Below are 17,798 nucleotides of genomic sequence, written 5' to 3'. Positions count from 1 at the left end.
CCTGAAAGGTAGTTTTCAAATGAGAGCTATCAAGTCCAATCCCAGCAATTCCCAAGGCAGATAAAGAACTTGGTGAAAATGCCTGTATCTGATTTCCATACTGATCTGTAACTATTACAACTACATAAAAAAGGATAGTTTAAAACTAAAGTTATCTTTTGGTAAAAGATATAAACATCTATAAATACATTTGAACATTTAAAATTATGTTTAGAAAACCATTAACTTTGTTCTCTTATGTACTATTTTGTAAGAAGTAATAATACTTGCTTCTTTTATAATCACCCAAAAAAAAAAAAAATCAAGACTCTACTTAAGTACATTTCTATTTATATATTTAACGTGGTGTTGACGTTAATCAGATTTTTTACCATCAAATTTTGAAGAAAATAACAGCATTATGTAATATTCTAGGTATAAGAAAAATAATCCACTGATTATTGATATGAATCCATTCATACACTTACTTTACACTTGTAATATTAAATATTATTACTTCTAACAAAAGCCAATTTTTCCGTGAAATTATTTTTGCCAAACTGATTTTAAAGTTATGTCAGCCTAGGCAAAGACAATGAAATACAGCCATCTTTTCCAACATTGAGTTCTAAAACAGTAAGTATATATAAATCAAAGCTTTCCTTTCAGATCACATATGCCAAAGCACAAATGTAAGCACATATTATAGAAGTATTTTAAAGAAAAAAGCAGATCATACTAACCTATTTCTCCTTGAAGCTCTTGGCCCATCTGTATTGTTTTTCCTCCTTTTAACTCACATTTTAGATGTTTAGGTTCATCAGGAAGTGGTCTGAAATGAGTTAGCAAGTTAAAAGGCTTTAGTTACACAACTGACTGTGAAATTATGTGAGAAAAATATGCTAAAGAATAACATATATAGGGGTGCCTATAGGGTTATAGGGTTAAAGCCTCTGCCTTCAGCTCAGGTCATGATCTTAAGGCCCTGGGATAGAGCACCACATCAAGGTCTCTGCTCAGTGGGGAGCCTGCTTCCCCCCCACCTCTCTGCCTGCCTCTCTGCCTACTTGTGATCTCTGTCAAATAGATAAATAAAGTCTTTTTTAAAAAATAACATATATGTATTTAACACTTGTTTTTTAAAACTTAAATACAACACTCCTCCAAATACCTCAATTTATAGAACATCACACTATTATCCCAAATGGAAACAGAGAAAAGATAGCTTGCAAAGAAGTGTTCATATCATCTATGCTAGATAAAAGCAATTGGGACAAGAGAACTGAGAAAGAAAAAGCAGGTAAGGGGTGCCTGGGTGGCTCAGTGGGTTAAAGCCTCTGTCTTTAGCTCAGGTCATGATCCCAGGGTCCTGGGATCGAGCCCTGCATGGGGCTCTCTGCTCAGCAGGCATCCTGCTTCCCCTCACCCCCCACTCCATCTCTCCCTGCCTCCTTGTGATCTGTCTGTCAAATAAATAAATAAATAAAATATTTTTTAAAAGGGGGGGATGGGTCAGTAAGAATAATTCATCATCAAGAGATCTGGCTGTGCATAGAGAGTAGTCTATATAAAAATTTTATCTCAGAAGTGCCTGAATGACTCAGTTGGCTGAGTGACCAACTCTTGACTTCAGCTAGGTTATGATCTTGGGATTGTGAGATCAAGCCCCACATCTGGTTCTGGGCTGGGTGTGGAGCCTGACTAGGATTCTCTTCACTCCCTCTCTCTCTACCCCTCCCCGCATGTTCTACCTCTCAAAAACAAAACAAAACAAAACAAAAAGCCTGGGAATACTTGAAAATGGATGGAAGAATTCAAATGAGTGAGGTTACTGGAACAGGTGAGCAAAGAACTGATAGGCCAGGGTGAAAGATTTATATATATATATTTATGTAAGTCTTCCCCTTTTCTTTCAGTAATGCATATTAGGTTTGTTTGGACTCAGGTTTAAAAATCATCACTAAGTAATGAAAGAATTATTCCTTGTGAACACCATATTCACTGATCACACTCTTCTGTGTTTTCCGTCTGTCATTTTACAGGCATTTTCACTACTGCTTGCAGTAGGAGGGCTTTCCTTTAATGACAGATCTAGCTCTCACAGATACCAGAGAGTTTATTAAGCACAAGGTATATAAAATAATAAAACACTTAAAAATGAACTTAACCAAAGAGGTGAAAGATTGATGAATTAATCACTATCTCCAGCGAAGTTTTATTTCAAAGACAACCTACTATATTTTATAGAAATTACAATTATTTTCTACATTAAAAACAACTTTCACTAGCGTGCTTTGGAGAAACACCTTTTTGTCATAATATGCCATATTTTGAAATATGTCAAAATAGAATATGTTCACAAACCTTACTGTAAATGCACTTTCCAAAGACACATGATCATCTTGGAATGAAACCTGGCAATACCGCATATCTTTCACAGATGTTGGTACTTGTACATCAGGAAGGAGACCCTGTAGCAAGTGTTCCTTGTTAATCTCAGGAGTCCAATTAACCTAAAAGAAAAATTATATTACCTAATAAAAACATAAAGTTTAGTCCAATGTCCCCCTACTGCCACTTACCTTACTGAAGATCAAAGTTATAAATTTAACCATCTCCAAAGAAAGAGTTCGTTTATGAACAAAAATCATGGTGGTTCATATATTAATAAGATTAAGAAGTTTCTTCCTTTCTAAAGAGTTCACTGAAAAACCAGCAGAAGTAATAAATGAATTCAGTGAAGTGGCAGGATATACCCAGAAATTGGTAGTATTTCTATATGCAAATAACAAAGTATAGAAAGAGAAATTTTAAAAGCACCATTTGCAACTACACCAAAAAGAATAAAACACTAGGAATAAACTTAACCAAAGAGATGAAAGACCTCAACTCCAAAAACCATAAAACTCTGATGAAGGAAATTAAAGATGACACAAACAAATGCAAAGGTGAAGTAGAAAAATTCATATTTTTAAAATGTTCTATTACCCAAAGAAATTTACAGATTCAATGCATTCCCTACCAAAATACCAACAGCATTTTCCATAGAACTAGAACAAATAACACTAAAATTTGTAATGGTACCACAGAAGACCTGGAGTAGCCAAAACAATCCTGGGAAGGAACAAAAAGGCTGGAGGTATCACAAATACCAGATATTAAGAAATACTACAAAGCTGCAGTAATCCAAATAGTATGGTACTGGTACAAAAATAAATACATAGATCAATGGAACAGAATAAAGACCCCAGAAATAAACCCATGATTATATAATCAATGAAAAGGAGGTGAGGATATACAATGGGGAAAGATAATCTTTTCAATAAATGGTGCTGGGAAAACTGGAGAGCTACACGTAAAATAATGAAACTGGACTTTTTTTTTTTTTTTAAACCTGGACCATTCTCTAATGCCATACACAAAAATAAACTCAAAATGGATTAAAGACCTAAATGTGAGACCTGAAACCATAAAAAGAGAACATAGGCAGTAATTTCTCTGACATTGGCCAAAGCAACATATTACTAGATATGTGTCCTAAGACATGGGAAACAAAAGCAAAAATAAACTATTGGACATCAAAATAAAAAGATTTTGCAAAGCAAAGGAAACTATCAACAAAACAAAAAGACAACCTACTGAGTAAGAGAGGAAATCTACAAATTACATACCTGATAAATGGTGAGTATCCAAAATACAAAAGAGTACATAAGAATCACCCAAAAAACCCCAGTCTGATTAAAAAACAGGCATCAGACCTGAATATACCTCCCTCCAAAGAAGACGCAAATCGCCAAGAGACATAGGAAAAGACGTTCAGTATCATTCATCATCAAGGAAATGCAAAATCAAAACCACAAGAAGGTATCACTCACTCTACACTTGTCAGAATGACTAAAATAAAAAGCACAAGTTGTAACAAGTGCTGCCAAGTATACGGAGAAAAAGGAATCCTTGTGCACAGTCGGTGAGAATGTAAATTGGTGCAGCCATTGCAAAAAACCAGTATGACAATTCCTCAAAAAATTAAAAAAATACTATATGATCTCATAATTCCATTACTGGGTATTTACAAAAAAAAAAAAAAAAGAAACACTAATTTGAAAAAATACGCACCCTATGTTTACTGCAACATTATTTACTATAGCCAGGATATGGAAGCAACCTAAGTATCCATCAATAGACAAATGACAAGGAAAATCTGGTGTATATATACAACAGCTATATGATATAGCTATAAAAAAGGATGAGATTGTGCCACTTGAGACATGGATGGACCTGGAGAGTTTAATACTAAGTGAAATAAGTCAGACTGAGAAAGAAAAATGTGATCACACTCATAAATAGAACCTAAAAAAAAAAATATGATCACACTCATAAATAGAACCTAAAAAAAAAAAAAAAAAAAAAACCCACAAACCCCCAACCAAATGAATAAACAAAAAGCAGAATCAGGGGCGCCTGGGTGGCTCAGTGGGTTAAGCCTCTGCCTTCAGCTCGGGTCGTGATCTCAGGGTCCTGGGATCAAGTCCTGCATCGGGCTCTCTGCTCGGCAGGAAGCCTGCTTCCTCCTCTCTCTCTCAGCCTGCCTCTCTGCCTACTTGTGATCCCTCTCTGTCAAATAAAATAATAAAATCTTTAAAAACAAAAAACAAAAAGCAGAATCAGGGGTCTGGGTGGCTTAGTTGGTTAGGTGTCTGACTCTTGATTTCACCTCAGATTATGATCTTAGGGTCATGAGATCGAGCCTCACGCTTACTGCATGAATGTGGAACCTGCTTAAGATTCTCGGGGCGTGTGGGTGGCTCAGTGGGTTAAGCCTCTGCCTTCGGCTCAGGTCATGATCCCAGGGTCCTGGGATGGAGCCCCACATTAGGCTCCCTGCAGCAGGGAGCCTGTTTCTCCCTGTCTCTCTGGCAACTTCTGCCTACTTGTGATTTCTCTGTCAAATAAATAAATAAATAATCTTAAAAAAAAAAAATTCTCTCTCCCTCTGCACCCCCACCCCTCTGTTTATCTGTGCACTCTAAAAGAATTTTTAAATAAAATACCATACTGATCAAATCATATAATCAATTCTGGGAGGTGATATTCAAATTGTTTTTTAAAAGAAACTTATTGTCTTTGAATAAGATCTAGGTTAATTCCTGTTCAGCAAGATGAGAAAACAAGTTATATTTACTTAACTACCATTCTAGCCACCTTTTGGTTTTAATTCATTCTTGGATGCTTTTAGCTCCATTTTAATTTGCATCTCCTGCATTCCATATATTATATTAATTTGTTACATGATCCCTTTTTTAGGTTGAGTATCTTACTCTATCCAACTTTTAAACTTGTAATCCTTTCTGTGTAAGAATTTTTAGTTCAACTTCCTCCTTTAGCCCTCCATATTTGATTCTCAAATCACGGATATTCTAGTATTTTGATTCTAGTTTATGCTGTTCTAGTCTTCTTAGTTATCTTTTTATCTTTTAAACCATGTTTTATTCTTTATCATATATATGGATTTTTTTTTTAAATAATGGAAGAAGCACAAGTTACACTTTTCAAAAAGTCTTTCCTTCCCTCACTCTAGCTGCGTTATCCCTTTAATGGATTCCCAGCTCAGTTAAGAGCTGACTTTCTTCAATATTGGAGAATTCTCTGAAGACCACAAAAATCACATTAATGAATACATATTTAACAAAAGAGTAGAATGTAGTATTTTATTGCCAATAAAGAGGTGCATGTTTTAAAATCTTTGTAATGCAACAAATATGTAACTATTAAATTTGAGGCAAAGTATGTCAATTGCTGATCACATGCTTAGAGAATGGCAAAAAGAAAGTTATATGTAGATGGAATCTCTCCACTCAGTTTCTTCTCAACCTCGATAAGAAGCCAGAATGTGGAAACCTAACCATGAGAAAGCAAGGAACCAGTTCAGAAGCTGGGTTCCTAGCACCACTTTTAAACCACTCAAGTTCACATCTGTTCATATAACAGATGTGCCTTTAAAATGGCTTGCCTCCCTTTCCAAGAAGGATCAGGATTATGGCTCTATCAATCCTCCAGTCCCTCATTATAGAAGGAAAAATTAAACTGGCTAGGGCAAGGAATATTTCAAGTAAGAGTTCAAAATAAGGTCAGCTAAAATTCTTTTAAAATACTGGATCCAATATAAGGAAACTCCAGATGGCTATAGAATAAAATAGTACAAAGAAATAATTTCTACCTCCTGTCCCACATAGCAACTCTCTACAAATTTAGTTAATTGGGATCCCCTTATATAAGGCTCTGTAAATGTTGGCCTTCCAGAAAAAGGGGAATGTTCTGTCTCTAACTGACTCAGAGAAAAATGAATTTTTTAAACTTTATTTTGTCACACAAGATTTGAGTTTTTTCTCTATGGATGTGAAGGAAAAAAGTATAGTTAGTTCTGCTACACTGCTTGGTTTGAAAATGCAAATTTGTTCCAATGCTCTTAAAATATTAGGAAGCAGTTTGAGTACGAAGCAAATTTTACATTTCTTAATGCATACTATCATCCATGAAAACAACAGGTGAACATGGAAAACTGTACCCAGCTAAACCAATCCATGGAAATAAACCAAAAGAGAATTCCAATCATTGGCATTTTGTTAAGTGTCAAAATCATTTTTCTAAGTATGAATTTGTTGCATATGAATCATTCATGTTTCAAACTATAGCATGAAACAAATTCTTATTTAGGCTGGAATTTTAAATAACAATATTATTCTTCTGTGATAAGCTTCTTCTTAGAAGTTACCCTACAATACCTCTTGTTCAGAATTTTACAATCAATCATAAAATAACCAAAATTCTTCAAATAACTAATCTGAGATACTTACTTTAATTTTATCTGCTAAAGTTGATGTTATATGAATTTCTCTTTCTCCTTCATCATACATTTGAAAAATAAGATTATGCATAATATCGCCTGCTATCCAATTAACCTCATCCTGATGTTTGATCTGGATTGCCTTTTGTCCTTCCACACTGAATATCTGTAATCTTGCAACATGGCTACTAGGAAGCAACTTAATAGTCTTCTCCACGGGTACCACATCTTTACAACTCTAGGAAAAGATAAAAACACAAAAATACATTGAATGGCATCTGCACTTTTCTGAAAATATATTTTTGGGCTTTAATCGTGAGTCTTCTACATTGCTTAAGGATTGATTTCCAATACTGTGGAAGATCATCTTATACACTGTTAACTTTCATAGGTTTAGGCATTAAGAAGATACCACGCCACTCATACCACACTATCATGTTGTAAGCATAAGCCACAGACTTAAAGCAAAAAACCAGGGTATTTGGATTAAAAGGATTCTTTTCCTCTTCTTTGGAATCACATGACAGATTCAGTAACTAGCATCTATTAATAATAAGAATAAATATGTAAGAAATTAAGAATGTCCCATAAAATCAGAGACAAACAGTTGACATAAAATACACAAACTGCACTGAAAAAATACATTGGGACAAGTGAAAAAGGCAGTTTATAGCAAAATGAGGATTGTAGTTCACACATTAATAATTCATTATGGATATATCGATGTCCCACATGTCAGTAAGGATGAGCTGGATTATGCTAAATTGATTCTAAAAGCACAAAAAATTAAAACATCACATTATTTCATAATTTAGGTTCTAGTGCATTCTACAGGATACACAAAATTCAAAATAAGCCTAAAATATCTTCACATCTTATTTAGCCAATTTCTCCTTCCTCATCTAGTTGCAGTCATTCCTAAGCCCATCTACTTGACTAATGACACATATATAAAACTCCTACCTCATCGAATATCACGTAAATAACCCATCCTCTATTATAAACATATTGCATTTACCTGATTCAAACTCAAGCTGCTGCCTTTGGATTAAAATTTTCCAATGCATATTATAAGATACACTCTGATATTGGTCCTAACTCATCTAGATTCTTGGTCTTCTTTCTGTCACTGCTCTATAAAATTTACATAATTCCTAATGCTCACCACTCTTTGCTTCCAAACCCAGATTTCTCCCTAACTCTAAATCTTTCCTTCCTGAATCTTCCTGATCTTTTGCAAGGAAGTATGCTCAAAAACAAGTTGCCCATGTTTACTGAATTTAAAAATTACATAACAAAAGAAGTACATAAGAGGGATCTGAAGATTATCAATATAACCAGCTTGATATGAAGTGGAATGAAGAGTCATCTCATTCTAGTGAAAAGAACAAAAGCTGCCTTTTATCCTTTTGAAGCTCAAGATATGTTAATTGATATATAATTAGTAGGAAGGCATCACTTAATCAACTGGTTTGGTTAGGTTATGCATTATCTACCATATCAATAATGGAGAAATCACACTGAAATATTTTCCTTAAGTATTTGTTGTCCCATTTTGCAATCTTAGGAGATCAACTGCTCACAACAACTGCCTGCCTTCCTCCAGGCTGGCTTCACCTTCCGCCATGATGTATTATCCAGTAGCAAGTATCTTACTAGTACATTACCATAGAAATCTCTTTATATGAAAATACTACCCACATATTTATTCTTCAAATTATACATATAAATTAAGGTTTATATGTCCCTCAGTGGTGGTTTATCAGACTTTCTAAGAAACCGTATAAACCATAAGAAACAAAAAAAAATAAAACTGACATATAGATGCCACATTTTTTAAAAAAGACTTTATTTTAGAGAGAGAGACAGCATGAGCAGGAGGGGCAGAGAGAGAGAGAATCTCAAGCAGACTCCACACTAAGCACGGAACCTGATGCAAGGCTTGATCTGTCAGCATCAAAAGCTGAGCCAAATCAGACACATGAAAAAATGCTCATCATCACCAGCCCTCAGGGAAATTCAAATTAAAACCATATTGAGATATCACCTTACACCAGTTAGAATGGCCAAAATTAGCAAGACAGGAAACAACATGTGTTGGAGGGAATGTGGAGAAAGGGGAACCCTCTTACACTGTTGGTGGGAATGCAAGTTGGTGCAGTCTCTTTGGAGAACAGTGTGGAGATTCCTCAAGAAATTAAAAATAGAACTTCCCTATGACCCTGCCATTGCACTACTGGGTATTTACCCCAAAGTTACAGATGTAGTGAAAAGAAGGGCCATCTGTACCCCAATGTTTATAGCAGTAATGGCCACGGTCGCCAAACTGTGGAAAGAACCAAGATGCCCTTCAAGGGACGAATGGATAAGGAAGATGTGGTCCATATACACTATGGAGTATTATGCCTCCATCAGAAAGGATGAATACCCAACTTTTGTAGCAACATGGATGGGACTGGAAGAGATTATGCTGAGTGAAATAAGTCAAGCAGAGAGAGTCAATTATCCTATGGTTTCACTTATTTGTGGAGCATAACAAATAGCATGGAGGACATGGGGAGATAGAGAGGAGAAGGGAGTTGGGGGAAATTGGAAGGGGAGGTGAAGTAGGTGAACCCTACTATGGACTCTGAAAAACAATCTGAGGGTTTTGAAGGGGCAGGGGGGTGGGAGGTTGGGGTACCAGGTGGTGGGTATTATAGAGGGCACAGATTGCATGGAGCACTGGGTGTGGTGCAAAAATAATGAATACTATTATGCTGAAAATAAATTAAAAAAAAATCTGAGCCAAAACCAAGAGCTCGACACTTAACCAACTGAGCCACCTAGGTGCCCCTATAAAAGGGTTAATTAAGAAAATTACTAATACCATGTTACTATGCCATTTCATGTTGCTTTTTTTTTTTCATTTTAGCTAAAAGAATCAAAGATACCTCATTTTTAAAAAGTCAAATATTACATAAAATACTATAAAGCTGTTATGAAATATTTGTATGAAAACAATATAATATCAATGAATAAAACAACTTACAGGTATTTCAATTTTTGCTTTAAGAGTCTGGTCTTTTTTAATGTTCTGTACTTGAATTGCAGCTCCTGTTAAAATACTGGTTCCAGAACTGCTGCAATCTACGACGTAGACTGGAAGGTTTGGAGCACCTAAAAACTTTTGAAAACATACAAAATAATTTAAGACTCCAATCAAATGTAACAAATTATTCAATAATTTGTTTAAATTTTCAAATAATCCACTACAACTACTACTTCTGGCTATAAACAGGAAAAGGTAAAACAGAATTCACCAATATTCTAGACAATTTCTGACTGAAGAGTAATTTTTTATGATTCTAAAATTTATGACTTCTAAAATACCAACTTCCTCAACCATCTTTTTAAACTTGACCTATTTCAGTTTTTTCTTTTTGTGCTTTTACTTACCACCTTTATTTGTCTACGCATCCTTAACCCTAAAAGACATTTCTATCATTCTATTCATAAATTAAATACTTCACCTCAATTGAGGAGAATGGGTCTAGAAAGAAGAGGAGGAATGTTCTGTCTATAAATTTCTCTATGAAACCTGGAATAGGTGATGCCTTTTGGCCAAAAAGTACAGAATGAAGTACCCAAAAGTTTCTCCACGAAATAATCATTGAAGATTAAAATACACTACAAGTCTCCCTATAAAGTAGCTAAAAGAGATAGTTATGTCCATTTACTACCATGCTACTCAAAATAAAACCTACATTTTATCTTACAATAGCTTACCTTACAATGAACAATCAATTTTGGCTGTGTTGTTATATTGTCTGATTCATCCAAAACTTCTACCTGAAACGGGAAAGCTGTTCCATTTTCTATAACTAAAATTTCAGAATCAGGTTTCACTTTCAATCGATGAGGGGGACCTACCAGAGAATTGTATAATGAAATACAGATTCAAGTTTCTAAGACTGAAATATTGAAACAGGAAAAAAAAAAAGCCTTTAACATTTTAAGTTTTAATATCTTAAAGCTAAGGGGAAAAAAAAAAAGAATACCCGATTTATTTTTTTCTATCCCCAAAATGCAGACTCTATAAACAAACAGAGTTGTCTCAACTGTATAAAATGTTTGATGTCTTAACTTAGCTTTACCCAACAAGCTATGACATAATGGAATGGTAACTAATGCTAGAAAATCACCTAAAGGTGTAAAACCTTAAAAGATCCTGGAAAGAAGATTCAAAAACCAAAGTTCTTAAAAATACTTTTTTTTAAGTTGACTTGACGTGCTCTAAAAGCACTGATATTTTTAAATACAATTTTTGCTAAAAATTCACAAAGAATAGTTACTGAAAACACTTTACAGTAACATTAGTTATTATTTTTTATCATATTCCAAGCAATATTTTTGAATGAATAATTGGTTTTTAATGCATTAGTTTCATATATTTATGTAGAAAACAAAATGTAAAGTTACAAATCATTGTTACAATATTAACCTTTTTTATGTTAAGTTTTAAGCACTATCTTTATAATCTTCACAATGATCTTAATGAAGAGGGTAATATTATTATCCTCATTTGGTAAATGAGGAAACTGGAATCCAGAGAGATTAAGCTACTTGCTCAGGTTACATGACTCAGAAGTGGCAAGTTCAGGTTAATGTCCTGAGAAATCTGAAACTTCTTGACCATTATCATTACACCATGCTACCTCCTACTTTACAATTTTCATTCTCAAATTCAAAACAATGTCAAACTACCTGGTTATTAAGAATTTCACTTCTCAAATCTGTACCTTTTAGCTAACCTCTAAAATAAAAGCATTGTGTTTTTTAGTATGTAACAATTTTTTTAAGTAAGTTTGCTTCTCTGTGTGTTTAAGTATGTATGTAAGTAATCTCTACAATCAACGGCGGGCTCAAACTCATGATCCCAAGATAAAGAACCACATGCTCTTCTAACCGAGCCATCCAGGTGCCCTAATAATCTTATTTGTATACTTCTACCAATGTGCTAATTTTGACATCTTTATCATTTTGTGCTTGAAGGAAACCAAAACAACTTGAATTTGTGAAAGGACATAGCTAGTATGTTTCTTTTCAAAAACAGTATAAAAGGTCATATGTGGACAAAGATATGATTACAGTATTATTAATAACAGAGCCAAAAGTGACGTACCAACACTGTTGTATTTTACAAGTACATGCAGTTATCACTTAGCACAGTACTATGTTAACGAGAACTCATGCATATTGGAACTGTGTTCTTCTCCATTCAGTTACCACAGAATCTTGCAAAGTGAGGATTTGCTTATATTAACTCATTCAATCCTCACAACAACTGTGAGAAAGTAGATATTATTTCATTGTACACATGAGGAAACAGAGGTATAGGACAAGTTTACCTAGCTCTTAAGTGTCAGAGCTTACATTCAAACCCAGAAGACAGAATATCAGACTGTATTCTTTGAACATATATGACAGACTGCCTCTCTTAATTAGCCAGCATTTCCTACAACGTGTTACTTTAATGTAACTTCATTATGAAGTTGATAAGTCATTATCAAGTTAACATAAATGCATGAGAAACTTTTATAAAACATTTATTTAAACCACAGAAGATAGTTATACCAGTTCTAATATAAGCCAAATTAGTGTATCTCTTTAGAGTTATTCCCAAATACATTCTCAACATTCATATTTTTCTCCCGATTACTTTAGAACCTCACTGAGGTCTTCCTATAAATTTTCCTGTTTTTTCAATCAGTCATCAGTGCTTTATTTGACATTCAAATGTATTTTCAAGACTTATACCATAACCAAGCCAAAAAACACTTCACTTTATATTTTATAATAAGAATATTATTTTATAGGTAAATATTAGGAATATTTAAAATATTACCTGGTAGTAATCTAATTTTTAAAATCTGTGTGTCTTCTTTTAAGCCCGGCAGAATAACCTTCAAATTAAAATTCTGTTGAAAAAAATTATTTTAATTAAACCCAAGTCCTAAATACCTCAGTAGTTTAACAACTCAATTCTGATTTATTTTTGCTTTTCATTTACATAACATTAAAGAAATCTATTCAGTAAATTTATACTGAGAAACAGGATCATTGATGTAAGAGGTACTGATGAAAAAAATGACTCCTATTGCTTCTTTACAGATAATAGCCCCTTCAAATTCAAAAAGAATAACCTCTGAATAATTAGAATCAAGATGGGCATTATAAAAAATATGGCAAATAGTGAAGTATAAAAAAATCTAAAAATCTCTAATGCACTGTGTGTGGTATTCTGGATTTGATCCTGGAGTTGAAAACTAATTAGAAAAAAACTGGTGAAATGTGAATAAAGTCCACAGTATTGTTAATAGTATTGTACCAATGTTAATTTCTTACTTTGGATAAATACTTGGTAGTTATATAAGATATTAATAGAGGAAGCTGTGTACAGAGTATATGCAAACTCTCAATACTATCTACCTTTCTAACTCTTCTGTAAATATAAAGTTACTTCAAGAAAGTTTTTTTAAAAAATCTAGAAATCATTTTAGTTTTTTAGTAAGCTTATACTATTAAAGTCAAATTTTCCTGAATTTCAAGTTCTTCTTCCAGGAAACTCTGAATTCAGAAAGATGTACAGAACTTGACTTTTAAATTGATTTCATTGTACAATGCAGTGCAACATAGAATACTCAAACTCACATGCTCTATTTTTAATTAAATAACATTTTGATAGAAGAATTTTGAATATATCTTATAAGTTAATGGTGCCGTGAAGAAAAGTTATATATTACTTGTTATTTGTCATAATATTCCCTTTAGTCATGTAAATCTACTAGCTACTTTATATACCTGATTGAAAATCACCTTATTGGAATTTGTATTTTTACCTTCACTAACTTCATCCCCCAAAACACTTTCCTTTATCCAAATACCAGACCCAGTATGTTCATAAATGTGAGCTAAAGTTTCTCATACTTTTGTGTTCTAAAAACAATATTTAAAAATTTTTAAAAGTTGGAGAAAAAAAAGAAACCTAGTACTAGGTAACTGCTGTTAAATGACTCTGAATATGAAAAGACTGGAATGAAGATGAAGACACTTAAAAAATATTTAATTTATAAATGTTACAAAGTAACAAACATGCTAGTATCCCCTAGAGATTTACAGTAAGTTTAGTGACATGATCCTGATTAATGAACCCCAACTCCAATTGTCATCCTGGTACAAAAATACGTCATCCAATTTTAAATTCATTTCATTTTTACCATATAGGAAATAAGTATGTATTAAAACATTTATGTACAATGCTCACCTTGCCCTGACAAGAGTTTACAGGGCCCTTAGCTGTAACACCTCGAATCACACAATTCGGTCCTTTGGTTATTTCTTCATAATGTAAAGATAAACCACTGGAAAAACAAATTATTTTTTAAGTTTTTCCTTTATTACCTATAAATAAGTTGCAAATGTGTTACCTTCTCATATGCCATTCTCATGTTTAATTCATTTTTCTAATAAAATAGTATTTTTTAAAAAGAGAATAATAGGAGCAAATTCCCAAGAACTTCTTTTACAAAGAAAAATGATCCATGTGATAGCACTGTGCCAAACACTGTAAATGATAAATTTAAAATGTAAAGCTTCATTTATTAAATAAGATACAAGGCAGGAAATAATAAAATGCTAGACCATGTATACAGTTCAAGAAAAGGAAATATCCAAATAGGCCAGGTTTAGGGAGATCTTCAGACTTTGCCACGTATTTTTTTTTTTTTCCAAATCTTTCATCCAGTAAGATATTAGTTTCTGACACTTATTAAACTGAAAAGCAATTTTATTAAAGTCCAAAATATCAAGTACAGCCTTATGATATAAACTCATTAGAATATACACTAAGATTCCCTAATCTATTATCATGAGCAATTTCATTCCTAAATAGCCTTTGACTACATGTAGGTCATTACAGTATAAACACTTTACCCCTGTCAAGGAGTAAGATGAGTAGGAATAAAAGTAAAAGATACACTGTGGGGGAGAAAAAACCAAATTTTTCTGAAGAATGGAGTTTAAGTATTTGTAAGTATTATATGAATAAATCATAAAAATTAAATGGCATGCCTTGTTTGAAAAAAGCTATGAATGATGTGTAAGATAAAACAGAATCCCTGGGGAAAATGGACATTAAATATACACATCTGCATTCACTATCTCTTACATCTCTAATTTAAGAACAAATGGATTTCTTTCATTTACTATTAAAGGCTAAGAAATAGAAGGAAAGGAAAAAGAGACAAGGACAACAAAACTTATCTGCTAGAAAACAGGACTTAGTAGTCTGCCAAGAAAACTGCACCCTAAAACAGGAAAGGAAAAAGCTGGAAATCAATCTATGGCCCAGAATTCCTATGAACCTCTCTGGCACTGGTGATATTACATGCCTCTAGAAGTAGGGGCAAACAGAAAGGTGGAAAATAAGAATAATGAAAATCTGGATTCCCCAGATCTCCCCTCTTGGCCTCTGGCAGTTGACTAGAAGATTAATCTCTGAAAAGGCTAAAGTAGAGAAAATCCAAACCAAGGAGTAGCAGATAAATTTAAAGATAGGGTAAAATCCTAAAAATAGAAGGGATAATCTTGAATGAATGCATATGGATGCTGAGACCTTCCCAGCCCTATTTCTACCCCAACCTGGTTCCTGGACTGACTAGGAAACTGGACTGCCAAACTGTTCCCCATCAGGCAAGAAAATAAAATTATTTCCAAATAAATATTGGAGAAAACTGCCTACCCCAAGAAAAAAGACCCTCCAATAAAGCATTACAGACATATATCATCCTGCAGGGGAGTTCAGTCAACAACTTCTCCCACATTCTGAGTTTCCTTAACTGCATGTTAGCCATTCAGTTATCAGCAGATGACCAAAAATTACCAGGTTTCTGAAGAGACCAAATAAAAAAACCTAACAAACAAAAAGCATCTAAGTTGGAGAAATAAAAATTTCCTGTGCATGTAAACTTAAAAACAAAACACAAAAAACTACCACTTTCAGTGAAAAAATGTATTACACGTTCATAAAACAAGAACAAGATCTACAAAAAAAAGTTCATAAAACCAAGAAAAACCTGGATATTAAAAAAAGAGCAGTGAGGAGAGATGCCTGGGTGGCTCAATCAGTTCAGCAACGACCTGAGCCTTCAGCTCGGGTCAGGGTCCCAGGGTCCAGGGATTGAGCTCCCCATAAGGCTCCTTGCTCAGCAGGGAGCCTGCTTCTCCCTCTGCCTGCCGCTCCCCCTGCTCATGTGCACTCTTGCTCTCTGACAAATAAATAAAATCTTAAAAAAAAAATAGAGCAGCAAAGAAAAACTCAATGGAAAGGTTGTAAAGATGAAGCTGAAAAAAATCTATCAGAAAGGAAAGAAGGAACACAAAAAGAAAAACAGAAAAATTAGGAAAAATCAAAGAAGCACTTCAGAAGGTTCAGTGCCAAAAAATAAGGATCTCAGGAAGGGCAAACAGTGATGGTGGAAAGTAGAGAATAAAATACTTCAAATAATGTAGAGATCTATGGAAAGATTTATTACTATAAAATTTTGCATGCTGAGAATTAAAAGTAGATCCTAGAAACTTCAGAGAGAAAACACAAAAATGAAAATTAATGAAAGTGATTTTAAATTTAATCAGCAGAAGTAGAAGCTAAAAAGCAAAAATGGAGCAATGCATTCATAATTTTGAGGAAAGCAAAAATGGAACAATGCTTTCATAATTTTGAGGAAAATAGCGTTCAATTTTCAATTCAGTCAAGTAGAACTGAGGCATTTTTGGAGCAATAACTTTCTCTCACATGGACTCCATCATAGGAACCTAGTCAAGGATGTGTCCAGCAAAAGGAAAGGAAACGCGGGATTCTTTCAAAAAAACTGGAGAGCCATGAAAAGTTAAATGCCAAATAAAATATGCCACATAAAAGACTCACAATTAAGGAATATTTCTTTAGGGCCCTGAGAGCCATATCTCCGCACTGTAATCATCAAAAAATGTACAGCCCTTCTGAAAATAAATAAATTGGAAAAAAAGAAAAAAAAAATGTACAGCCCTATCTCCTAGTTTCCTGGGCCTAACTTCCAGTTGGCTGACTCCAAATTGCAAATTCCACAAGCAGTGACAATGATACTTAGCCATTTTATCTTTCAAAATGAATGTAATGAGTGCTAGCCATTTATCCATATAGAGGAGTAAGATTTCCTTCAGTCTTTGCAGTCTCTGTATTGGATTGCCCATGATAATCACATTCTGGTTTAATGTTTAGTCAATAGCAAAACTGTTTTCTTTCTCTTAAATTCTGAAGAAGTTTTCAAAGTTGAGGATAGGTTTTTGTTTTTATTTATTTTCCTAACACAAAAGACAGAGGGAATCCCCAGGATGAAGGTGAAGAAAGATTACAGAATGCCAACTACAACAACAAAAAACAAAACTAACAAACAGAAAAATCAGTACAAACTATAGCACATCACAAGCTCCAAGGGAGAGGTTTCCAAAAATATGAAACTGATAGATTATCTATGCACTCAAAACATCTTGAGAAGAGACCAATTTGGCAGAGAGTTTACAGGTTAATTTGTCACAAACTTAGTAAAAAAAAGTGTAGTAGCAACAAAGTTATACAATCAAGTCACTAGTATTTATATAACTGCAATAAAGCAAGATCTAAATACTGACCAACCCACAATACAAATTTTATCAAGGAACAGAGGAACAGGAAGGAAGCTTACTTGCAACAGAAGTGGTATTAAGAGAATATGTAATTGTCTACAACCATTAAGTCAAGAGATAACACCTAAAACTGAAGAATGAAGAAAGAGCAATGTAAAATTTAGATATATGGCAATAGTTACCAATAGATTCAAGTAAAAAAGTCGAAAGGGGTTCTCTGAGAAGTGGACTGTGGGTGGGGTACAGAGGACAGGAGGAGGAGAAACTTTTT

At 33.8% G+C, this 17,798-nt stretch overlaps 1 protein-coding gene across 1 annotated transcript in view; it reads right to left on the bottom strand.

Annotated features, from left to right (window-relative positions):
• Positions 1 to 17,798, bottom strand: part of SMCHD1 (structural maintenance of chromosomes flexible hinge domain containing 1) — a 149,686-nt gene that overhangs the window by 69,560 nt on the left and 62,328 nt on the right. The window contains exons 21-28 of the mRNA XM_044243330.1: positions 14,130 to 14,226; positions 12,711 to 12,783; positions 10,592 to 10,731; positions 9,855 to 9,989; positions 6,834 to 7,061; positions 2,344 to 2,492; positions 723 to 811; positions 2 to 120 (exon numbers count right to left, since the gene is read on the bottom strand). Of these exons, the coding sequence (XP_044099265.1) occupies positions 2 to 120; positions 723 to 811; positions 2,344 to 2,492; positions 6,834 to 7,061; positions 9,855 to 9,989; positions 10,592 to 10,731; positions 12,711 to 12,783; positions 14,130 to 14,226 (1,030 nt within the window). The remainder of the gene's footprint in view (position 1; positions 121 to 722; positions 812 to 2,343; positions 2,493 to 6,833; positions 7,062 to 9,854; positions 9,990 to 10,591; positions 10,732 to 12,710; positions 12,784 to 14,129; positions 14,227 to 17,798) is intronic.

Source organism: Neovison vison, chromosome 3 (genome assembly GCF_020171115.1).
Source record: "Neovison vison isolate M4711 chromosome 3, ASM_NN_V1, whole genome shotgun sequence".
NCBI lineage: Eukaryota > Metazoa > Chordata > Mammalia > Carnivora > Mustelidae > Neogale > Neogale vison.
This window is presented reverse-complemented; position numbering and strand designations above follow the sequence as displayed.